Below are 24,522 nucleotides of genomic sequence, written 5' to 3'. Positions count from 1 at the left end.
TCGCCGAAGCGAGGACAGATACACTGCCCGGAGAGCTGTTGTTGTTGTTGTTGTTGTTGTGAGTGAGAGAAGGATGAAAAGGAAATTGCACGGGCCTGCCTACTGGCTCGAGCCGAGCCACCACCGCTGCCACGTGCAGACAGAGGAGAGTTAAAAGATCAGAGGAAAGAGCAAAAGGAAAGAAAAGACGCGCGTCGCAGCAACAACTGCGTCCGCCGGAGCGGACGCTGCTCAAAAAGAAGCGGCCGAAGCCGCACTCGCCGAAGCGAGAACAGATACTCCTCGCGAGAACAGAGGGCGAGGCACGCTCAGCTTTATACCGCTGCTGTAGCGTCACGTGGTCAGCTGCAGCGCCTCTGATGTGGAGCCTCCACCGCCGCGGCCGACCGCGCGAGCCGGCAGCCCATCTCTCCTCTGCTGTGACGTCATGTTGTCACGTGGTCAGCCGCCGCGCCTCTGATGTGGAGCCTCCACCGCCGCGGCCGACCGCGCGAGCCGGCAGCCCATCTCTCCTCTGCTGTGACGTCATGTCGTCACGTGGTGTCACGTGGTCACGCTAAAGGTCAATGGTAGCTCCACCGCCGCGCTCGACGGGCTGTAGTGTAGCTCTAGTAATATGCTTCGCATAAAAAAAACCGCGCCGAGGGTGGGAATGAACCAGAGCCTTTGGCATATGAAGCGCAGATGCTAACACTCCGCTACGAAGGCTCAAGGTTCCAGCATGAATAAAGGCGCACCTAGTGAATGCATGGGTTTCATAAATAAAATAAAAGGAATAAAGTGAAGGAAAGGGAAAATAAAAATAAGAAAATAAACAAAAATAAAAACAAAACGAAAATAAGATATGAAAATAAAAATAAAAACAATAAAAATGAAAAGAACAACAATAAAAAATAAACAAACAGTGCGCCAGGAAAGGCTTTCGCCTTGCAGCACTTTAGAGAGCCAAAGTGCCCCCTGAATTTATTCTGTCACTTCCACCTTCCTCCCTTCCCTTACGGCGCGGTTCAGGTGTCCGCGGAGATATGCGAGACAGATACTCCGCCATTTCCTTTCCTCAAGAAACCAATTTACCAAACGCAAAAAAAATTGGCAGCGGCTTAGCTCTGCTATGCCAGGATATACATAGTGGGAGGTGAGGGCGAGGTGTCCACCTGAACCAGAGGGAAGGCGAAGAACTGCCCTCTTGGAACAGCAGCACACCTCAACCGTGCTTTAAGCTAGGTGGCGGTAGTGACAGGTGTGCGCTGCATGCGTTGGTATTGACGACGTTGAGCCAGAAACGCGGCGCTGAAGCCATAGGCCGTCGGCGTTCGTTGTGTTCATTGGCGTTGGTGTTGACGTTTTACACTCCGATCATTTTAAGGAAAGTAAGTGCGCACAATGGCTCCCTGGGTCAGTGGACGCCTGAATCGTGATTATAGGTACGTGGGGTGATGAGAGAGAGAGAGAGAGAGAGAGATGTGGGCTGCAGGCATTAACAAGGTTGTGCCAGAAATGCGGCGCTGAAGCCATAGGCCATTGTGTTCATTGGCGTTGGCGTTGTCAACGTTTTACACTCCGATCAAGGAAAGGAAGGCGAGCGCACGGCGAGGCACGCCATCTCTGCGTAGTGATGTCACTTGCTCCACGCGCATGCGCAGAACGGCGAAACTGCTCAACCTCGGCCAGCATAGCTCATGCTTCAAAAAGGAACCCGTGTGCTGTGCGATGTCAGTGCGATGGTTGAGGGGGGTGGGGGGAAGGGGGGGTGGTATCTATTGTTTCAGCCAGCGTCTTCGCTTCGGCGGACACGGTTGTTGCGACGCGCGTCTCTTCTTTCACTCTTTCCTCTTATATTTTATCATCATCATCAGCCTGGCTGCACCCACTGCAGGGCAAAGGCCTCTCCCATTTCTCTCCAATCAATCCTGTCCTTCGCCAGTTGCGGCCACCGTATTCCCGCAAATTTCTTAATCTCATCTGCCCACCTAACTTTCTGCCGCCCCCTGCTACGCTTGCCTTCTCTTGGAATCCACTCTGTTACCCTTAAGGACCAGCGGTTATCTTGCCTTCGTATTACATGCCCTGCCCAAGCCCACTTTTATGCCTAGCATATTGCAATCACTCAGTTCAGCCCTTGGGCGCGGCCGGGCAGCCACCAAACCACGTGACGTGACGTGGTTGTCACGTGGTTTGGTGACGTCACGTGACGTCACCAAACCACCTAAAAAAAGAAAAGAATAAAGAAAAACAAGAAAAAAAGACAAAAAGGATAAAAAAGAAAAACCAAAAAAGGGGAAAAAAGGACGGCTGAGCATGGTGGCGGTTGCCACCGCCCCGTTTCAAAGGGGGCGCTCCTATTCATCCCTCCATCCATACGTCACTGAGGAAAAGATGCTGAGAAAATCGAGTGCCGCCAAGCAATACCTCGCGCAAAAAGTTTTTTCCCGCTAGAGGGCCAACGGAGGCGCATGTGCTTCGCGTTCGAGCACCTTCTGCAAGGAAAAAACCCAGGATACTTCGACTCCGACACACGGACAAGAAGCGGGAGTCCTTTCAAGACCTCCTTTAAGCAAATCGGAGCTCGGGCGACCGAGCTCCGACTGTCTGAAGCCAGCGTCGCTCCGGCGCCCTAGCTTACCCGAACGCCAGGCCTGGCGCGGCGCGAACGCCACGGCGGCAGTCATGGAGTACGCCGTAGCTGGGACGAACGCCTCCCCAGACGAATTCGAGACGCCCGATTGGAAAACGATTGTGTCTTACCGTAATCAGGACCCCAAAGTTGTATCATTAACAGCTCAGAAGCCAAATAAGCAGACCGAAAAGTCGAAGGCGCTACCTCTCCCTCCACTCCATCCTAAGAAACCGCTTCCACGACTACCGGAGGAAGACTATAAGATAATCTACAGACCAACGGGTGGCGTAGACATCACGCGCTACACCGAGAAATCTATCAGTCAAGCTATTGCATCAGCTAGCGGCATTACCGCGACCGAGGCTGACAGACCAATCCAGAACGAACTGTACAAAGAATGTGTTCACCATATCGACGCCGGTGCAGGCAAACGCACTACGTTACGTCGCAGTCAAACAAATCAAGCTGGAAGGCAAAGACATCATCATGACGTCGTACATCGCTCCTCCGGACAAGGCCTTGCAGGGCATCATCTACAGGGCTTACGATGGCGAAAGGCAGCAAGAAATGATGAAAGAACTTCGCAAAAGAAACCCTGAAATCGTCCAAGCACGAACCATGGGAAGAACATCAAAGTCCCTCCTGCTCCACTTCGACGCTGACGAATTGCCAGATAGCATCGTATACTTCGGCGTCCTGTATCCGGTCTACCCCTTCATTCCAAAAGTAGAGGCGTGCACGAACTGCAGAAGAGTCGGACACAGAAGAGACGTATGTCCAGAGCCACCGCAACAACGGTGTCCGTACTGCGGCAACCAGCACCTCAAAGAAGAAATCTGCGACCCAGTCTGCATTGTCTCTGGAGAAGGGCACCGCACAGGCGATAACAGCTGCAAAAAAAGATTTCTACGACCCCACACTAAAACGTCGGAGCACCAATCAAGATCAAAATCCCGGACCAGCGACGACTCAACATCCACCCAAAGAAAGGACCGCTCGAGCTCCTTCCCACCCTTGGACAGCGGACGCAGCAGCAGCCGCAGTGGAGGTGACAGCGGCACCGGCAGCCGGACGCAGAGCCCCGGACCGAAACAGGTGAGCTGGGCGGGAGTGGCCTCTCACGGAAAGGGGACGGAGCTGCAGTTATTACAGTCTAAACTCGATCAGGCACTCCACCACATTCAACTACTTACGGACCGCATCAAACACTTAGAACAGGAAAACTGTAAACTAAAAGCACCCGCCAAATCTAAGGACCCTCCTCCAAAACCACTTTCCATGCAGGAAGTTACAGAAATGGAAACTACTGTGTCCGCAGCAGTCGAAACCCCAGTAAGCGTAGTAAGCAAGGAAGAAACACCTCGCAAAAAACGAGCAGTAGCTGATGTTAGAAATCCCTCATTGGAGGATAGAGTCCCAAAACTCGAACAAAAAGTGGAAGAGCACAGTCAGAAACTCGATAACGTAACACAAACAGTTGACAATTTATCACAAAGACTCGAACAACACATACAGGATGTAAATCACAAGTTCGGGGTAATCGACACCATTTTACAGGAAATTTTACGTCGGCTTCCCCCGTCAGCTCAAGGGGCGCCAATCGATCTATCCCAGCAAAATGGCCAATCCTAAAAGCATAACAATTTGGCAGTGGGACTGCAGATCTATGCGCAACAAAAAAGCAGATCTGCAGTTACATATTCAATCGCAATCCGAAAAACCTGGCCGAATAGCGATCCAAGAACCCAGAATATCTCGACTAAAACTGCCAGGGTACCGGGCAGTTCTGCCATGTCACATCACAGAACAACCTTTAACCACTACGATGGTACATAGAAACCTTACCGTGGTTAACCACGAAATTGAAAACGTAGAGCTCGACTGTATATTAATCGAAATTTTACCCAGCAAAAGAAACTCCTCTGTTCATACTGAACGCATACAGCCACCCCAGGGCGAAGGCTGGACCAGCAAAAGCCGCTATACTGAAAGCCCTACAAATTGCAGGCCAAAACCCAACCCTAATTGTGGGCGACTTCAACGCTCAACACGTGCAATGGGGACACGCAACTATATCTAAGAAAGACACGGCCCTAATTGATTTTATACAGCAAAGAGGGCTAACCCAATACACGGATCCCATGCAACCTACCAGGATAGGTAACAGCGTGAGCAGGGACACGTGCCCGGACCTCACGATAGGCAAAAATCTCCCAGACTTAAGCTGGAGCAACACCAGACAAAATCTGGGAGGTGACCATTATATCATAGCATCTAAAATCGCCATTGCCAATCTCAAACCCCAACCCAGAAAAAACAAGATCACCGACTGGGACAAACTTAGGACGATCCGCGACCAAAATCAGGAACCGATCACAGACCTAGAACAGTGGACACAAACCCTCCTATCAGATGTGGGAAAGGCCACTAAAGAACTAGTACATGACCTAGACGTAAATGCGATTGACAGCAGACTTACACACATGTGGGAGGCAAGGCAAAGCCTAGAAAAAAGATGGCTTAAACAAAAATACAACAAAAAGCTTAGAAACAAGATACTCACACTCACAAAAGAAATTCAACACCACTCCGCAGAAATCGCAAGGCAGCAATGGGACCATATCAGCGAAAATGTAAATGGCAATCTAGGCACGAGAGAGACGTGGAATCTTCTGCGGCATCTCCTTGATCCGGAATCAAATAAAGCTACGACTCGAAGGGAAATCACCAAAATTTTAAACATGGACCCAGGCACGGATCAAGACATTATCAACACGCTACAGCAGAAATACTTCTGCACAACCCGAGAGACGCAGTCACTACCAGATTATAAAGGACAACCTAACCCCCTCCTGGACGCTGACATAACAATAGCGGAAATAAGAGCAGCCCTCCATATGATACGCACCACATCCGCCCCGGGAGAAGACGGCATTAACAATAAGACACTCAGAAACCTAGACGACGCTTCCATCACAGCCCTCACGGATTTTGCGAACGAGTGTTGGAGGGAGGGAAAACTCCCAGCGGCTTGGAAACATGCCATCGTTAAATTCATCCCAAAACCGGGCAAAAAGCTCGCGCTCGAAAACCTCAGACCTATTTCGCTTACATCTTGCATAGGAAAACTGATAGAGCACGTCATACTAGACAGACTGCAGTCTCACATGCACAAAGATAATTTATATCCACACACTATGATTGGCTTTAGACCACATTTATCAACACAGGACACGATGCTCAGACTAGCAAACGAAGTCCTATCTCAGGAGCAAGAAAGGAGCACCAGGGCAATCCTAGCTCTAGATTTAACAAAAGCTTTTGATAACGTCAAACACAAAGCAATCCTAGAATCTCTTTCACCGTTGAATGTGGGCGAAAGAGCGTTTAACTACATCAAGGGCTTTCTCTCCGATAGAACGGCTAAAATTCAAATTGGCGCAATTAAATCCGACACCTTCAGCTTAGGAGACAGAGGAACGCCGCAAGGAACGGTCCTCTCCCCCTTCTTATTCAATATAACCCTCATCAAAATGGCACACGCACTCGCAAAAATCCCAGACCTAGAACACTCTTTGTACGCGGACGATATCACCCTTTGGACCTCCAAGGGGAGCATCGCCACAATTCAAGATACACTACAAAAAGCGGCAGATGTAGTAGTAGAGGAGGCACAAACCGCGGGACTCGCGTGTTCCCCCAAAAAATCTGAAGTCCTCATCCTACACCCAAAGCGTCAAAGGAAAAATAAAGCGCCTGAGATCAAAATCTACGCGGAAGGGGCAGCCATCCAATACAAACACGCACGGAAACCCAACGCCAATTACATAGGGCCTTGCACAACTTTACAGGAACGACAAAACAACTAGCGCACACGCTCAGGGATCGCTACCTGTGCACCACTAAGGACCCCCGGCAGGCGGCGTACTCGTATGCAGGCGAAGAGAACACGGAGCTGGACAAGCCGTTCCAGCTCCACGACCTCCGGGCGGCCTTGAGCAAAATGAAGCGGGGCACTGCACCCGGGCGCGACAAGGTTACGGTCAAGCTCTTGGCCAACCTTCCCGACGCAGCCTACGCCGCGCTCCTCAAATACATCAATAGCTGTTGTTGTTGTTGTGACTGAGAGAAGGATGAAAAGGAAATTGCACGGGCCTGCTACTGGCTCGAGCCAAGCCACCACCGCTGCCACGTGCAGATAGAGGAGAGTTAAAAGATCAGATGAAGGAGAGAGAGGAAAGACGCGCGTCGCAGCAACAACTGCGTCCGCCGGAGCGGACGCTGCTCAAAAAACAGATAAGCGGCCGAAGCCGCGCTCGCCGAAGCGAGAACAGATACTCTCAATAGCATTTGGGACGGAAAGACTCCTCTCCCTCTCGATTAGCAATCGGCTCTCGTGACCTTTATTCCGAAGGCCGGCAAACCTATTGATGTGGAGAACCTTCGCCCCATCTCCCTCACGTCTTGTGTCGGCAAGCTGATGGAGACGATGGTGCGCGACAGACTCTCCGATTTTCTCGAAACACAGCACACTTTCGCGGACACCATGTTCGGTTTTCGCCCTCACAAGTCTGCACAGGATATACTTCTGCAGCTTCACCACGACATCTTAGATCCTGTCGAATGTCCCCACAACGACAAGGTGGTCCTGGCCTTGGATCTTAAAGGCGCATTCGACAACGTCAAACACGAAGTAATCCTGGACCACCTCAGTAACACCAACTGTGGCCACAAAACATTCAACTACATAAAACAATTTCTTACAGACCGTCAAGCCTACATACGCATACAAGATGCGGAACACGGGCCATACACCATCGGCTCGAGGGGAACACCTCAAGGCGCGGTCCTGTCTCCCCTCCTCTTCAATTTGGCAATGCTTCATCTTCCCTCCAAATTGTCCTCTTTGCCCGGGATACATCACGCTCTTTATGCGGATGACATTACAATCTGGGCCACGCAAGGTAACCTGGGCCACATGGAATCCTGCCTGCAAGCAGCGGCGACCCTAGTCGACGACTACGCGGCCTACTGCGGACTCCAGTGCGCCCCGTCTAAATCAGAATTTGTGCACATACGTCCCTCCCCTCGGGACACAATTCCGCTTTGCATCAGTCTCCCCTCGGGACCGATCCGGGAGTCCAAGGAGATCCGCGTCCTTGGTCTCTTCATACACCACCAACGCAGAGTCGACACCACCCTAGCCAAACTTCGCACGGTGGGAGACCAGGTGGGCCGCATGGTCCGCCGGGTCTCCAACAAGCGGGGCGGATTACGAAGCAAGGATGCACTGCGGCTTGCCCATGCTTTGGTAACGAGTAGAATCCTCTACTCAACCCCCTACTTGCACCTGCGCAAACATGATGATGACCAACTGGAGGTCATCCACCGGAAAGTCATCAAGCGGGCTCTCGACCTCCCTGTCCTTGGAAGGGTACTCCCAATCAGACAATCTGGCCATTACATTCAAACAAATCACCGATTACTACAAGGAGGAGCACCGGCGCTACCCGGCCCCTTGTAAGGGTCTGGATCGCGCTGACGAGCGCCTCCTCATCAAAATTCTTACTAACAGTGTACTGTGCCCGGCGGTGCTTAAACATTTCAATACATCCTTTGATGGCGCGTGCCAGTTCTGTGGGGAAGGTGGCTGACACCTTCCACATGGTTTGGGCGTGTCAGTCAAACCCATCTATCCCCCCCAACCCCAACCCCACCAGAGAGGACTGGGGGCGGCCCTGCTCGGCTGTCAGGAACTAAAGACCCAAAATGCCTTGGTTCACGGGATGCGGGCGGCGTTGCTTGCCAATGGGGCCCCGGAATAGGGGCTCCACCTAGTATTGTTAGGGGAAAGGGCCAATAGGGCCTACCCCAATCACCTCTCTGTAAATATTTATTGCATTATAAATGTTTTTCACCACCACCACCACCATCCCAGAAGTGGAAACACTAAGAATCTTAGGAATGCTGATACAGTCAAACCAAAAAAACGACACGTTACTTAAGAAACTGAGAAACACTGTCAACCAAATCTCCTTCCTCATCAGACGCATCGCGAATAGGCGAGGAGGAGTTAAAGAAGCCGAGACCAGGAGACTAATACAAGCCTTCGTTCTTAGCAGAGTCAACTACACTAGACCATACGTCACCCTCACAGTAAGAGAAAGAGACGACCTGGATTCTCTAATTAGACAGTCCTACAAAATTGCGCTCAGCCTCCCACGTCATACTCCAAATGAAAAACTATTACAGTTAGGAATTCATAACACCTTAGCGGAAATTATAGAAGCACACCTCATTGCACAATATGAAAGACTGTCAGGCACTGAAACGGGACGTTTCATCCTAAAGAAAGCACGAATACAATATGAAGGAGCCGCCGCGGTGGCTCAGTGGCTATGGTGCTCGGCTGCTGTCCCGAAAGACGCGGGTTCGATCCCGGCCGCGGCGGCTGGAATTTCTTTGGAGGAGAAATTCTAGAGGCCCGTGTACTGTGCGATGTCAGTGCACGTTAAAGAACCCCAGGTGGTCGAAATTTCCGGAGCCCTCCACTACGGCGTCTCTCATAGCCTTAGTCGCTTTGGGACGTTAAACCCCATAAACAAACAAACAATATGAAGGAATCCGTACACACACCTTGCCAATACCAAGACACGTGCACGAACACTTAACAGTCCCTCTTCTGCCCAAAAAAATGCATCCACACTACGATACGGACAGAAGAAAGGCTAGGGCACAAAAACTTCACGAAAGATTTTCAGTTCAGAAAGACACGGTGCACGTGGACGTGGCAGAACATGCGGACAGAGACGCCTTTTCTCTGGCAGTTGTCGATCATCGAGGTTCTCCCCTTGCATCGGCGACAATAGATAAAACAAAATTTCCGGAGGAGGCCGAAGAAGCTGCCATAGCTTTAGCCATTACCTCCACCACTGCCAAATACATCATAAGTGACTCCAAAACAGCAATTCGAAATTTTGCAAAAGGAAGGGCCCACTCAGCAGCCATCAAAATCTTACAAAAAATCTCCAATACCCGCCAGATAACATTGATCTGGGTCCCCGCCCATTCGGACCATCCTGGAAACGAGGCGGCGCACCAATTTGCCCGAGGATTCGTGGTTAACCGGGAGGTGCGCTACCCCGAGCTCAGGTCGGCCAAGGAGCGAATCACAACCTACAAAGAAATTACTACCCACTTCAAGAAAGAAAGACAGATCTTCCCAGAACCACATAAATCCCTCAGTAAAACACAACAAGTCAGTTGGCGGCAGCTCCAAACAGACACTTTCCTTAATCCATACATGTACTCCATATGGTTCCCGGAGCAGTACAGCCCCGTCTGTTCTCTCTGTGGGCACCAAAAGGGGGGGAAATCTGACTGTGCAGCCTGCCCGTGCCCCCCCCCCCCCCCCCCCCCGCCACCGAATACGGGCCGGTGTAGTTTCGGCTACTAGGCTTTGTTTCGGTGCAATGCCAGCAGTGGGGATGGGATGGCCGGGACCCATCCTCTGGGGATGCAAACCCCCAATGGGAGTGGCAGTGACTCCCAGACGACTGTGAGGGCCAGTCGTGCACGTGAGGTCCGATGCCTGAGCGGAGGCAGGCCTGGGTTTATACTCAGGTTGGACCCACGAAATCCGGCCCGGAAGGCATGTCAAAACGCCAAAAGGTTTTCAAATACATGCTACCTTCCTTCCTCTGCGCTCGGGGGCGTGCAAGTCTGGCTACCGACGCGTCGGTTTCTGGTTACGGAGAAACCAGGTCCGCGCGGGGGTTCATAGTGGCCAGGCTCTGAGGACCGCCGCCTCGGGGAAGCGGCCTTACGGCCGGCCGCAGGCTTAACCGCCTGCGGGATGCCGGGGGATGAGGGCTTAGTACTGCCTCGTAAGAGTCTGGCGAAAACCGAAGATGTGTGGAGTACCGGTGGAGTAGGCCCGGGTCATCTCATCCTAAGCCACGTTCTTGGTTAGTGGCCCGGTCGCCCAGCCTTGAACACTCTCTCCTCTGTAGGAGAAGAGTAAGCTAGGGGAGGAAATAAGTGCATGGATGGTTGGAGGAAGCACAGATGGACCCCCAGGAGCGACCAGTTCTGAGGCCGCGAGGCCGTTGACGTTCTGGACCTCCACGGCGATCGGGACTATCACACATACTTCCGGTGTCCGAAAAATCGCGAAAAACCTTCGACGGCTAGTAGCCGGCAGGTGGGAAAGGCCTTCTAGTGTGCGAGAGGAGCCCCAGGTAGCTACTGACCCCGTGTTAGGTTTTCCTGTCTCCGACGGTCGGAGCCCGTTGCGTATGGTGGGTGGTCGGGCATCCCGTGAGTGGGGCCGCACCATTGGGCAATCTCGATGCTCTCCCTGTCCTGGCCAGGCGGGCCAGTAATGGAGTCGAGATAATTGAAGGATCAGAGCAAAAAACTCGCTGTCCCCATTCCCTTCCCACGTCCCATTTCCCTTTCCGCTACTTCCCAGGGGAGGTCAGGGGAGCCTCCCCGGGCCCGCTCTCTCGGCTGTGGGTCGCTAATGTAGCATTTTCCCTAATATTTTATTTTTCCACCCACGGGTGGTCAAATTACAACTTGCCTACGGGCCTCCTCTTTTATTTTGCAATTGGGTTAAGCCTGTTGTGTGTAAACGGTGCAGGCAGGGGCCTATTATTTTTATTTCCTTTTCGGTTGCCCCAACCTATTCAATGTGGGCACCAAAAGGCAGACACACCGCACATCCTATACTCATGTACTCAAGACAAGCCATCGCACAGTCTGCAGCTCTCTACCCAATCTCAGTGGGAGGCCGCGCTGCTCAGCTCGGACCCGGAGGTTCAACTTCGAGCCACAGAGCGAGCCGAAGAGGTCGCCGAACGACATCGTCGGTCGGCCACCTGGCGTCCGGCCTAGAAGAGGAGCCCACCGCGGGGAGAGGAACATGACCCCAATCCACGCCTAAGACCTCTTCTTTAATAAAGTTTACCTCCTCCTCCTCCTCGCGCAAAAAGACCGCGCAATATGCAACGCATTCTTGGCTTAACCAAGCTAAGCCTGGGCATCTTTTTCCTCTTGATTTCGACTAAGATGTCATTAACCAGCGTTTGTTCTTTCAACCACTCCGCCCGCTTCCGATCTCTTCACGTTACACCTATCATTTTTAAGGCGAAAGCCTTTAATGGGTCATGCTCGCGGCGTCCGTTCGTGCTCGCTGTGTCAGTCCTTGCACTGGAATCGTGCCAACTGTGGCCTCTCCTCCGCGCAGCGGCGCGACCTCCTCCGTAATTTCCTTTCCTCTAATTCATTTTCTTCACTACGAGCCCTCTTTCTGTTCCTTCTTTTACTCCCACTGCCTCCCTTCCTCTGCAAACGAATGACGGGTGTCCACCGAGAGATGCGAGACAGTTACTGCGTAATTTCTTTTCCTCAAATAGAATTTTCATTTTCTTCACTACGGCTCCTCTTTCTCTTTCTTCTTTCACTCCCACTGCCTCCCTACCAGTACGGTGCGGTTCGGGTGTCCACCACGACGGTTGCTAGGCGACGGCTCTTGCAGCCGCAACAACAACACAAAAGCGCGATTCAGGCGTCCACTCACCCGGGGAGCCAGTTATGAGCGCTTCCTTTCCTTAAAATGACCGGAGTGCAACACGTCAACGCCAATGCCAATGAACACAATGAACACCGAACGGACAACGGCGACGTCGCGAAACGGGCGCCAAAGAGCTCGCTCTAAAACACTGCAATCAAAATAGAGACCGCAGTCACCAAAGGCAATAAAAACCGCACATGCGGGAAGCCCGCCAAGCGGTTCGGGAAAGCGGATCGACAGGGCTCGCAAGACTGCAAAGGCCGCTGGGGCCCTGGACTGAGGGCTCCACCTACGCTGCGAGAAAAAACCCTTATACAATAAAGTTTTTCATTCATTCATTCGGGAAAGCGGCTGTGGATTGACCACAAGGCTTTCGCAAAGCACACTTTAGAATTTCCAAAGTGACTTCTGTAATTTTTTGTTGCGAAAGCAATACTACTCGCACTTTCAAGCCTTCGCGTGGCCCAGCCGCAGTTACGTTTGACCTTTAGCGGAGTGAATATGGGCGACCAACTCGCTCCTTCAGATAGCCCGGCTGCACTTATGCCGCGCCGCGCACCTGTGGCGCTACTGCCGCTGTGACGTCATACCAGCTGTAGATTATGGGCGACCAACTCGCTCCTTCAGAGAGCCCGCGGCTGCAGTTACGGTGTGTTTTTGCCGCGCTGCGCTCCTGTGGCGCTACTGCCGCGGTGATGTCATACCAGCTGTAGATTGTTTTCTTTTTCTCAGTCACAACAACATCAAAAATTCAGGGGGCACTTTGGCTCTCTAAAGTGCTGCAAGGCGAAAGCATTTCCTGGCCACTGTTTGTTTTTCTTTACTTTTTTATTTTTCATATTTTGTATTTTATTTACTTTTTGCTGCTTTTTCTTAATTTTATTGTTGCTTTTTTCAAATCATTTTTATTTCGTTTTTATCTTTGTTTATTTCCTTATTTTTATTTTTATTTTCATTTTCTTGACTTTACTCCCTTTATTTTATTTATGAAGCCCATGCATTCACAAGATGCGCCTTTATTCATGCTGGAACCTTGAGCCTTTTAAGCAGTGACGCCGAAAGGCGGACGAATCTGCCGACGCGTCTTTCGACACGGCTGCCGACGCGTCTTTCGACACTTCTGCCGACGCGTCTGACGACACTCCTGCCGACGCGTCTGCTAACGACAGTATGAGGCATTAAAGGCTTTCGCCTTAAAAACAAAATTAAAAAAATGGCTGAGGCTTAACTTGGTTAAGCCTGGAGAATGCGAAGCATCATCGTGTCGCGTAATTTGGAGGCGCACAACCACAGCGACGGCGCGAGGTGGGCCCCCGTTTCTCCACTGCCATGACGCCAACAAGTCACGTGGTGTGGCATCATCGTGTCACGTGATTTGGAGGCGCACAACCACAGTGACGGCGCGAGGTGGGCCCCGTTTCTCCACTGTAGTGACGTCATCGTGTCACGTGGTGTGACGTCATGTATCACGTGATTTGGAGGCGCACAACCACAGCGACGGCGCGAGGTGGGCCCCCGTTTCTCCACTGTCGTGACGTCATCGTGTCACGTGGTGTGACGTCATGTATCACGTGATTTGGAGGCGCGTAACCACGGTGAAGGGCTGAAGTGGTAGCTAAAGTAGTATGCTTCGCATAAAAAAAATTACCGAAGGCACTTTGAGTCGTCGCGCAGCGGCGGCCGGCAGCCACGCGCGACCTGTACCCTCGGCGCACTGCGTTCTTTCAGTTGGAGGCGCTGCGATTTTGCTTTCGCAACCTACCAGGCTTAACCAAAGCTAAGCAGCCCCCCCCACCCCAATTTTTAAGCATGAAATGCTTTTAGCCCCCGTTGTCGGCAGTGTGGTGACGTCACGCCGAGACCGAGATCCACTCATCCGGGCATTGAAATCCACTCATCCGGGCATTGAAATCCACTCATCCGGGCACTGAATTCCAGTCATCCGGGCACTGAATTCCAGTCATCCGGGCTCTGAAACGAGAACATCCGGGCACCGTACGAGACTTAACGAGAATTAACGAGACTCTGTAAGCCCTCCTACGCGACCGGCATGCAAGCGCCGGTTGGTCTCCAAAGGAGTCACAAAAAATAACTACTGCCAGTGCCTTCTCAATGTTTATCAAGATATCAGTCGCTGTGCGTTTGATAATGCACGGAATTATAATGTCCGATTTCTAATAACGCGTGCAAAAAGCACATAAATGCCACGATACACTTGGTTGTCGTACGTGATCTCTTAGGGGCTTCGCGCATCGAAGCAAAGCCGCGCAGGCGGACAAGGGCCCGGGGGAGAAGCGCTGCGTTCAAAGAGCAAGGCATCGCGCCGAACGGGTGGTGGCGTTCCTCCCTTCCTTTACGGTGCGGTTCGGGTGTCCACCGAGATGGCAGAGAATTACTCCGCCATTTCCTTTCCTCAAAAAACCTTGCGTTCAAATGGCAAGGCATCGCGCTGAACGGGTGGTGGCGTTCCTCCCTTCCTGTACGGTGCGGTTCGGGTGTCCACCGAGATGACATTAGGCCCGTAAACATTTCATGCTTACTCTACTCTCGGTTTTTTATTTCCATAGCTCGCTGCGTTGTCCTTAAGCTGAACCTTCTTTGTAAGCCTCCACGTTTCTGCCCCATAAGTGAGTACCGTAAAGATACAGCTGTTGTATATTTTTAAGCATGAAATGCTTTTAGCCCCCGTTGTCGGCAGTGTGGTGACGTCACGCCGAGACCGAGATCCACTCATCCGGGCATTGAAATCCACTCATCCGGGAATTGAAATCCACTCATCCGGGCATTGAAATCCACTCATCCGGGCACTGAATTCCAGTCATCCGGGCTCTGAAACGAGAACATCCGGGCACCGTACGAGACTTAACGAGAATTAACGAGACTCTGTAAGCCCTCCTACGCGACCGGCATGCAAGCGCCGGTTGGTCTCCAAAGGAGTCACAAAAAATAACTACTGCCAGTGCCTTCTCAATGTTTATCAAGATATCAGTCGCTGTGCGTCTGATAATGCACGGAATTATAATTTCCGATTTCTAATAACGCGTGCAAAAAGCACATAAATGCCACGATACACTTGGTTGTCGTACGTGATCTCTTAGGGGCTTCGCGCATCGAAGCAAAGCCGCGCAGGCGGACAGGGGCCCGGGGGAGAAGCGCTGCGTTCAAAGGGCAAGGCATCGCGCCGAACGGGTGGTGGCGTTCCTCCCTTCCTTTACGGTGCGGTTCGGGTGTCCACAGAGATGGCAGAAAATTACTCCACCATTTCCTTTCCTCAAAAAACCTTGCGTTCAAATGGCAAGGCATCGCGCTGAACGGGTGGTGGCGTTCCTCCCTTCCTGTACGGTGCGGTTCGGGTGTCCACCGAGATGACATTAGGCCCGTAAACATTTCATGCTTACTCTACTCTCGGTTACGGGAGAGGCAGAGAATTTTTTCTCTTGAGGGATATTGGTAAACTGCCATTCATGATCTGAGAGAACCTGCCATATGCGCTCCACCCCATACCTATTCTTCTATTTATTTCCCTCTCATGATCCGGATCAGCTGTCACTACCTTTGTTGCGTATGTACACAGAAACCTATCTCACGGAAACCGCGGGCTCCACAGCAGCCTTCTTCCTCCACCCTTGCCTCTCTACAACCAGCACTCACACAACCTGTCCATACACCTCCCCACCCTCCACGCTCGCCCTAGAAATACACGGGATCGCCGATGCCATCACACACTTTGCCACCCTACCCCCGCCCCCCAATAAGTTGTCTATACAGACTCGCAGGCAGCTCTGCGTGCCTTCCATGAAGGAGCCCTCCCTTTCCCTACCCGATCGGCCTTAGATGCCGCCCTCTTAGCATTAAGCCCAAGACCGGTGACCGTTCGGTGGATCCCTGGTCACAAGGGCATCCCCGGCAATGAGCTCGCTCAACAGCTTGCCTGCGAAACTATACACCGGGCGCCGGGGATCCCATGGACGAGCCCACCAACGGAGCAGGCGGTCAGGGCTTACAGAAACACTGTCGACGAATACTACACGCAGCACAAATTGGACTTAGCTGATTTACCACCACCACACCCATCCTTATCGATCCGTGAGGCTCGCATTCTTCGCCGAATACAGTTTAATCTCCTACGTACACCAGCCAAACTTTATCTGTACCGGCACACTTCCACACCTCAGTGCCCAAACTGTCCACACAAACATGCAGACATAGAACACTGCCTTACACAGTGCCACGTAGCCTTCCAGTCCCCCGCCTATCCTTTCCCGCCACCCCCACCGCGGCCCATCTGGCTTGCCTCCCGGGACCTGAACCTGCAACGCGCCCTCGTCACCTTGGCCCAGGACCTATTGAACGCCTAACATAAAGGCTGTTAATAAAAAGTGTTACACCACCACCACCACCACCTTTGTTGCGGAAGCAACACTACGCCAGGTGTGAGCGATTTCGCGGGGTCCCGGAGAGCCCCAACTGCGCATGCGCGAGAAGCGAGTGTGAGACAGTTACTGCGTAATTTGTTGTTTTTGTTGTTGTTCACCTTCTAGAATGGCGCATACTATAGTGAACTAGAATATAATCTATTCTAGTTCACTATAGCGCATACCCACACAGGGGGATCGGCCAAGAAGAGGGGTGCATAGAGTTTTTTTTGTGATGTTTTGTTTTTGTTTTTTTGGCGGGGGGGGGGAGAAATAGATAAATTAAGTAATAAATAGAAATAACATAATACTGGGGAAGAGAAACTCCCTCAAATACAATTTTCGTTTTCTTCATCACAGCCGCTCTTTCTTTGACTCCTACTTCCTCCCTTCCTCTACAAACGGATGACGGATGTCCACCGAGATATAAGAGACAGTTACTGCGTAATTTCCTTTCCTGAAATACAATAATCATTTTCTTCATTACGGCCCCTCTTTCTCTTTCTTCTTTCACTCCGACTTCCTCCCTTCCTGTACGGCGCGGTTCAGGAGTCTACCGAGATGACAGAATTACTGCGGCATTTCCTTTCCTCAAAAAGGGTTGCGTTGAAAGGGCAAGGCCTGGCGCCGAACGGATGGTGGTGTTCCGTTGACTCCCTGGCAGCGCTACAACACGCTGTCGCGTTCCACTCGTAAAGGCGAAGCTTGAGTCATGAATAGCAGTAAATTAGTATTTGGTCATTAATCAGTAATTAGTCATTAATTAGTACGTTGTCATCACTTAGCAATTAGTACTTAATTACGTGTGACGTCATCCAGTGCTGACGTCACTAGTGCCACAGAGGCAGTCAAAGTGGTGCGGAAATCGCTTTCGACCCTGAGATGCCGCCGCGGATGCGATTGCCGCGCCGTTGTTTCCGCAATTCTACTCGGGTATTGCCCTTGGTAAATTCGGGTGTCCACCGAGATGACATTAGGCCCGTAAACATTTCATGCTTACTCTACTCTCGGTTACGGGAGAGGCAGAGATTTTTTTCACACGTATTCCTTCTTCAAGAAACACTCCACGATTGTCATGAAGGAAGCTTTGTGGTCGGAGAAATATACGGATATATGCTAGACATGCTGCACCAATGCCTGGTTCCCAAAGACGAGGTCTGCGCAAGTATTTCGCGAGGTTGTCACAGCTGTGGGAGGCGTTACGAACGAGAGGAACGGGATGTTTTCCCGCATACGTGGTAAGAAATTACTGTTTGTCTTTATATCTACTTTAAGGTGCCCACCCACACTGCCGCCCTGGCAGGTGGCAGTTAATGGCTGATCGCAATAATTTTCTCACCGTTGTCATCGCTCACGGATGAAGCCCAAATCTCTCTGTCATCGCCCCACATACCTATAAGCGCAATTCAGGCGTCCACTGACCCAGGGAGCCAGTTATGCCACTTCCTTTCCCTAAAATGATCTGAATGTAAAACGTTGACAACGCCAACGCCAGTGAACACAATGAACGCCGACGGCCTATGGCTTCATCGCCGCGTTTCTGGCACAACGTTGTCAATGCCAATGCATGCAGCGCTCATCTGTCACTACCGCCACGTAGTTTAAGCACGATTGAGGTGTCCACTGTTCCAAGAGGGCAGTTATGCACCTTCCCTCTGGTTCAGGTGTCCACCGAGATGTGTGAGAGAGAGAGAGAGAGAGAGAGAGATAATGCCCATTTCCTTTCCTCAAAAACCAATTTACCAATTTTACCCTATGCTTTCCAAGCTCCCGCTCCATTGGTTTCGCGGCTTTGAGACAGCTAATGCGCATTTCCTTTCCTCAAAAATAAATTTACCAATGTACCCTCTGCTTTCCAAGCTCCTGCTCCATCGGTTTCGTAGCTTAAAGGGTGTCTGTCCACTGCTGGTTACAGCGGACAACGGCGACGGCGACGCCGCGAAACGAAGAAACGGGCGCCAAAGAGCTGCGCTCTAAAAATTAATGAGCAGAGTAGTTTGGGGCACGCAGGCTCCCGGGCTCCCGCACGCCCCCACTGCATTGATGCGTTTTAGTTCCGGAGTTCCATAACGCTGGCAGCCCGGTCGGTAGAAATGGTCTGCACCACCGGGCCCCCGAATGTTCCATCTGTGGGGCCCCGAGAGCCACATTCGACCACATTATGTTCGTGTGCCGACAACTGCAACCACCGGCCCAATGGGCCATTGAGGACTCGGAGGGGTGGGAGGTAGTGAGCTGCGAGGCTGCACCAGCCTCGCAACTGAGGCTGGTGCAGTGGGCGGAGAAGGTCGCCGTCAGACACGGGCTGCCGGCCACCACCCACGACCAGGAGCCAGCCCACCTATGCAATTGTGAACTATAAGTGCTCCGCCACGTGCACGACTGGGTCCTCGGTGCGCAGCAGGGTCTCCCAGTAAGCTTAGTTGTAAACGTCGGCCAGTTGGTGTATTTATGGGAAGGTGGAGGGCGACCTTGTATTCCCGACGAATGAAAGCATCCAAGGCGATAGATAATGTGACGGCGAGAGAGGTGCAGATAGAAGGTGTAGTGGAGTACGTGACTGAGTACCTACAAAGGCTTGAAGAAGGCGATATAGGTCACTCCCTTCATGCCACTGTGGTGGCCCTCCCGAGACCCGGCGGATGAGGTGCGAGATCGCCCCTACTTCCTTCTGGAGTCTCCGGAGGGTAGTGGTGCTGATCCCATCGCTCTGGCCATGCATACCGAGTATCCGGATGGTTTCGACCTCCGGTACCAGCCTGCCATCCATTTCGATGATGAGGGGAGAACGGGGGGAGGTGCAGTTCTTGGGGCGGATGCAGAGCAGTTCGGACTTATCACGATAACAAGAAATTCCGATGCTAACTGCGTAATTTTGGGTCAGATTGGCGGCTGCTTGGAAGGTGTTCTCTAAGGCGCCATCACGGCCGTGGGTAGTTCATAGCTTGATGTCGCCGGCACAAAAGGCATGTTTCCGGCGAGTAATGGTTGCTAATTGTCGGGTAAAAGAGATATGAGAGTAATGTTAAATAAGAAAGGTGAGAAGAGAGACCCTTGCGTGGTGCCGACGCTCTTTGAAGACCATGTGGGGTAATTGAGCGGGCCGAAGTTAAGCTCAACCGCAAGTGCTGTAAGAAAAACCTGAATTTAGGTGTACGAACGTGCACCCACATTCAGTCGGTAGAGTGCAGACATGGTCGCATGATGTCCGACGCAATCAAAGTCTTTGGATGAATTGAAAGCTAAGACTGCCTTGATGCGGCCTGTAAAGAGCAAGTCTAAGGTGTCATGGCCGATTTGCAGCATGTCGTCTTGTGTGGGCAAGTGGGAGCGGAATCGCACCTTACTGTGAGGGTACAAGTCATGGTCCGACATGTGCTGCGTGAGCATCGCTGATGCCCCATGCTCTGAAAGCTTTCCGAGACATGAGGGTAGCGAGATTGGGCGAAACATTTGGAGTGTACGTGGTTTGTTGGTCTTCGCGATGAAGATTACCTTCTCGTGGCGGCAGGAATGGGGAGGGTGCTCTCCTTCCAGCACTGGTTGAAGTACTCTGTAACACGGGAGATCGATCGATCAACTATATTACGGCGCGTTGTGTTAGTGACCTAATCAGCGTCAGCTGTGTATGAGTGAAAGGAGTTGCCATGCTGCAACTCACACACGACCTTTTTGACCTGCTTCTTCCAGGTCCGATGCACCCCCACCCCGCCAAGTGGAGCTGACATGGGTGCCCGCGCACTCCGGGAATCCCGGAAACGAGGCCGCCAACCTTTTAAGCCTTTTAGCCCGAGGTTCTTTAAACCGGGCTCAGGTGTCCTCAGATCGGGGATTCACGAAGGAGCGCATGCACTCATTCAGCGAGCTGACGCAGGTGTACAGAGCCTCACGCCAGCTCTACCCCCCACCCCACCCCTCCCTAGATAACAAACACGCAACGCTCTGGCGCAGACTACAAACACACTCTCTTCCCTCACCCCTTACCTTAGCCCACTATCATCCCTCCTTCCCCACTCCAGCATGCGCCCTATGCCCAGAACCCTTCGCCTCTTCCCTCCACATCCTTTCCCTCTGCCCGGCGGACCCTCCCCCGCGGGACCTAGAGAACTTCAAGACCTGGGAGGACTGGGAGACCCTGCTGCGCTCGGAGGACCCGGCCGTGCAGACCATCGCAACCGGACGGGCTGCCAGTGTTATGGACCTTAGGAACATAAACACTTGAGTGCAGTGGGGTCGTGCGGGGACCCTGGGGCGTGCCCCGAATTCCTTGTACAATAAAGTTTTTGTTCTCTATCTCTCTCTCTTGGTATGCCGGGCGCAGAGTAGGGGTCGCTTAGTGTATTCGAGACAGCGTCTGGATTGTTAACGTGTGAGTGTATGAGCCGGGTGACGTGGGTGGTGGTTTTTGCCTGTGACGGATAGACGAGGTGCTCCAGAGGCTGCCACGCTCGTTTGGTGGGCAATTTGCCGCCGATTCGGTCGCATACAGAGCTCCCCGGATTGCTGTTGGATTTGGGATTGTAGAGTGGCCAAGCATTTTATCGCGATAGCGTTAAGGGCCCCGTGTCGCAGAAAAGCCGTTGTCGTCGTCGGCTCCATTGGCCGTAAGCGAAAAATCCCAGAAGCACTAAAAAGCAGACGCACGCTGCCGCGCGCTATGCGTCATCGTTTAACGTTCGCCGCAAGCGCGTGTTTATCGCGGACCGCAGCTTTTCGCTTCGAGATATCCAGGCTTAACCTAGAAATTCGCGCACTGTGACGTCACGATAATTTCGACCAATTGAAAAGCGTGACATTTCTGTCAACAACTCCTGCTTACAACGGAGGCATTCAGGGGGCACTTTGGCTCTGTAACGTGCTACAAGGTGAAAGCGTTTCCTGGCGCACCGTTTTTTTCATATTTGATTTATTTCATTTTGTTTTTTTTTTTCATTTCATTTCTTTTCAATTCAGTTTTGTTTCTTTTCTTATTTTTGCTTTTTTTTATTTTATTTATGAAATTCATGCATTGACTAGATACACCTTTAATCATGTTCAAGCCCTGAGCCTTCGTGGAGTGGTAGCGCCTCCACTTCAAATACCAAATGTCCTGGATCGATTCCCAGCCTCGGCACAGTTTTATGCATGAAATGCTTTTTGCTCCCGTTGTAGACCGAGAGCCAACATCGGGGTACTGAATACCACACATCCGGGAGCTGAAACGAGAGCATCCGGGCACCGTACGAGATTTAACGAGACTCTAAGCCCTCCTACAGGACCGGCATACAGCGCCGGTAGCTTCGCGCCGAACGGGTGGTGGCGTTCCTCCCTTCCTGTATGGTGCGGTTCGGGTGTCCACCGAGATGACAGAGAATTACTGCGCCAGTTCCTTTCCTCAAAAAGCGTTCCGTTATACGTTTCCGAACCCGGTTATGTGTAGTCGTTATTATCCGGGACAATATTCAAACGAGTGTAAGCAATGTAAGGCCAAAGCGGATCTCAACCATATTCTCTGGAAATGCCCTTTTCCCCCCTGGAGGGACAAAAAATAAAGTCACTTGAACAATGGGAGGCTCTCCTACTCAGCTCCGATCCCGAGACTCAAACAAAAGTCGTCCAACTGGCCGAAGACGCCGCCAGGAGCCAAGACCTTCTGGCCGTCGTTTAGGCGGGGGGCCTATATGCCCTTCAGACTGTTGGCAATAAACGTTTTACAATCCAATCCAAAAAATCCGTTCAAAGGGCAAGAGATCGCGCCGAACGGGTAGTGGCGTTCCTCCCTTCCTTTACAGTGCAGTTCGGGTGTCCACCGAGATGACAGAGAATTACTGCGCCAATTCCTTTCCTCAAAAAGCGTTCCGTTATACGTTTCCGAACCCGGTTATGTGTAGTCGTTATTATCCGGGACAATATTCAAACGAGTGTAAGCAATGTAAGGCCAAAGCGGATCTCAACCATATTCTCTGGAAATGCCCTTTTGCCCCCCTGGAGGGACAAAAAATAAAGTCACTTGAACAATGGGAGGCTCTCCTACTCAGCTCCGATCCGGAGACTCAAACAAAAGTCGTCCAACTGGCCGAAGACGCCGCCAGGAGCCAAGACCTTCTGGCCGTCGTTTAGGCGGGGGGCCTATATGCCCTTCAGACTGTTGGCAATAAACGTTTTACAATCCAATCCAAAAAATCCGTTCAAAGGGCAAGAGATCGCGCCGAACGGGTAGTGGCGTTCCTCCCTTCCTGTAAGGTGCGGTTCGGGTGTCCACCGAAATAACACAGAATTACTGCGCCATTTCCTTTCCTCAAAAATCGTTGCGTTCAAAGGGCAAGACATCGCGCCGAACAGGTGGTGGCGTTCCTCCCTTCCTTTACGGTGCGGTTCGGGTGTCCACCGAGATGACACAGAATTACTGCGCCATTTTCTTTCCTGAAAAAGCGTTGCGTTCAAAGGGCAAGACATCGCGCCGAACAGGCGGTGGCGTTCCTCCCTCCCTTTACGGTGCGGTTCGGGTGTCCACCGAAATGACACAGAATTACTGCGCCATTTCCTTTCCTCAAAAATCGTTGCGTTCAAAGGGCAAGGCATCGCGCCGAGCAGGTGGTGGCGTTCCTCCCTTCCTGTATGGTGCGGTTCGGGTGTCCACCGAGAAGCCAGAGAGTTACTGCGCCATTTCCTTTCCTCAAAAAGCGTTGCGTTCAAAGGGCAAGACATCGCGCCGAACAGGCGGTGGCGTTCCTCCCTTCCTTTACGGTGCGGTTCGGGTGTCCACCGAGATGACACAGAATTACTGCGCCATTTTTATGCGAAGCATACTACTTTAGCTACCACTTCAGCCCTTCACCGTGGTTGTGCGCCTCCAAATCACGTGATACATGACGTCACACCACGTGACACGATGACGTCACGACAGTAGAGAAACGGGGGCCCACCTCGCGCCGTCGCTGTGGTTGTGCGCCTCCAAATCACGTGATACATAACGTCACACCACGTGACACGATGACGTCACGACAGTGGAGAAACGGGGGCCCACCTCGCGCCGTCGCTGTGGTTGTGCGCCTCCAAATTACGCGACACGATGATGCTTCGCATTCTCCAGGCTTCACCAAGTTAAGCCTCAGCCATTTTCTTTCCTGAAAAAGCGTTGCGTTCAAAGGGCAAGACATCGCGCCGAACGGGTAGTGACGTTCCTCCCTTCCTTTACAGTGCGGTTCGGGTGTCCACCGAGATGACAGAGAATTACTGCGTAATTTCCTTTCCTCAAAAAGCGTCGCGTTCAAAGGGCAAGGAATCGCGCCGAATGGGTGGTGGCGTTCCGTGGACTGCCTGGAAGCGCTACAACACGCTGTCGCGTTCCACTCCTAAATGCGAAGCTTAAGCGTCATTAACTAGCAGTTATTAATCAATAATTAGTCACTAATTAGTGATATTTCATTACTTCGTCATCAATTATGTGGGACGTAATCCAGTGGTGACGTCACCAGTGTCACATAGGCGAAGTGGTGCGGAAAAGCTTTCGCCTCTAAGCACTTTAGACAGTTTCGAACGCGCTGCATATACATTCTTGTCAGGCCTGCGTCTCGTCGTGTCCGCGTACGCTTCTGCATCGCCCTGCATTTCAATGCCGCTACCGTCACAGCTGCTTAAGTCGAGCAATGGAGCCTGATGAAAGAAGAGGTAGTAAGCGTCTTGCGGAAAGCGATCGCTTTCCAAGTGATACGCCACAGCAGGACTGCTCGCCCCTGCCGACAACGCAACGATTACAAAGATGAAAGGCAAATACAAACCGGATACAGCTGACGAGGCAGGGCGAAAGAAATTCCCCAGAGACTCACAGGAAACGATTGCGTCCACATGGACCAGTGTACAGTATGTGTGGTGCGGTGTGGTGTGGTGTGGGTGTGGTGTGTTGAACACTAGACCCATTTCAAGATTTTGAC

General features: G+C 51.9%; 1 protein-coding gene across 2 annotated transcripts in view; it reads left to right on the top strand.

The window, feature by feature from the left end:
• Positions 1 to 2,542: 2,542 nt before the first annotated feature.
• Positions 2,543 to 24,522, top strand: part of LOC149360204 (uncharacterized) — a 37,680-nt gene continuing 15,700 nt past the window's right edge. The window contains exons 1-2 of one of the 2 annotated variants that reach the window (XM_089572209.1): positions 2,543 to 3,712; positions 20,300 to 20,643. In XM_089572209.1, coding sequence (XP_089428335.1) covers positions 3,104 to 3,712; positions 20,300 to 20,536 — 846 coding nt within the window. In that variant the 5' untranslated portion in view covers positions 2,543 to 3,103 and the 3' untranslated portion in view covers positions 20,537 to 20,643. Of the gene's footprint in view, positions 3,713 to 20,299; positions 20,644 to 24,522 lie in introns of those variants that run through there. The other variant, XM_089572210.1, reaches the window with a different exon arrangement.

This window comes from Amblyomma mixtum, chromosome 2 (assembly GCF_055824585.1).
Source record: "Amblyomma mixtum isolate Tamu chromosome 2, ASM5582458v1, whole genome shotgun sequence".
In the NCBI taxonomy this organism is placed as follows: Eukaryota; Metazoa; Arthropoda; class Arachnida; order Ixodida; family Ixodidae; genus Amblyomma; species Amblyomma mixtum.
This window is presented reverse-complemented; position numbering and strand designations above follow the sequence as displayed.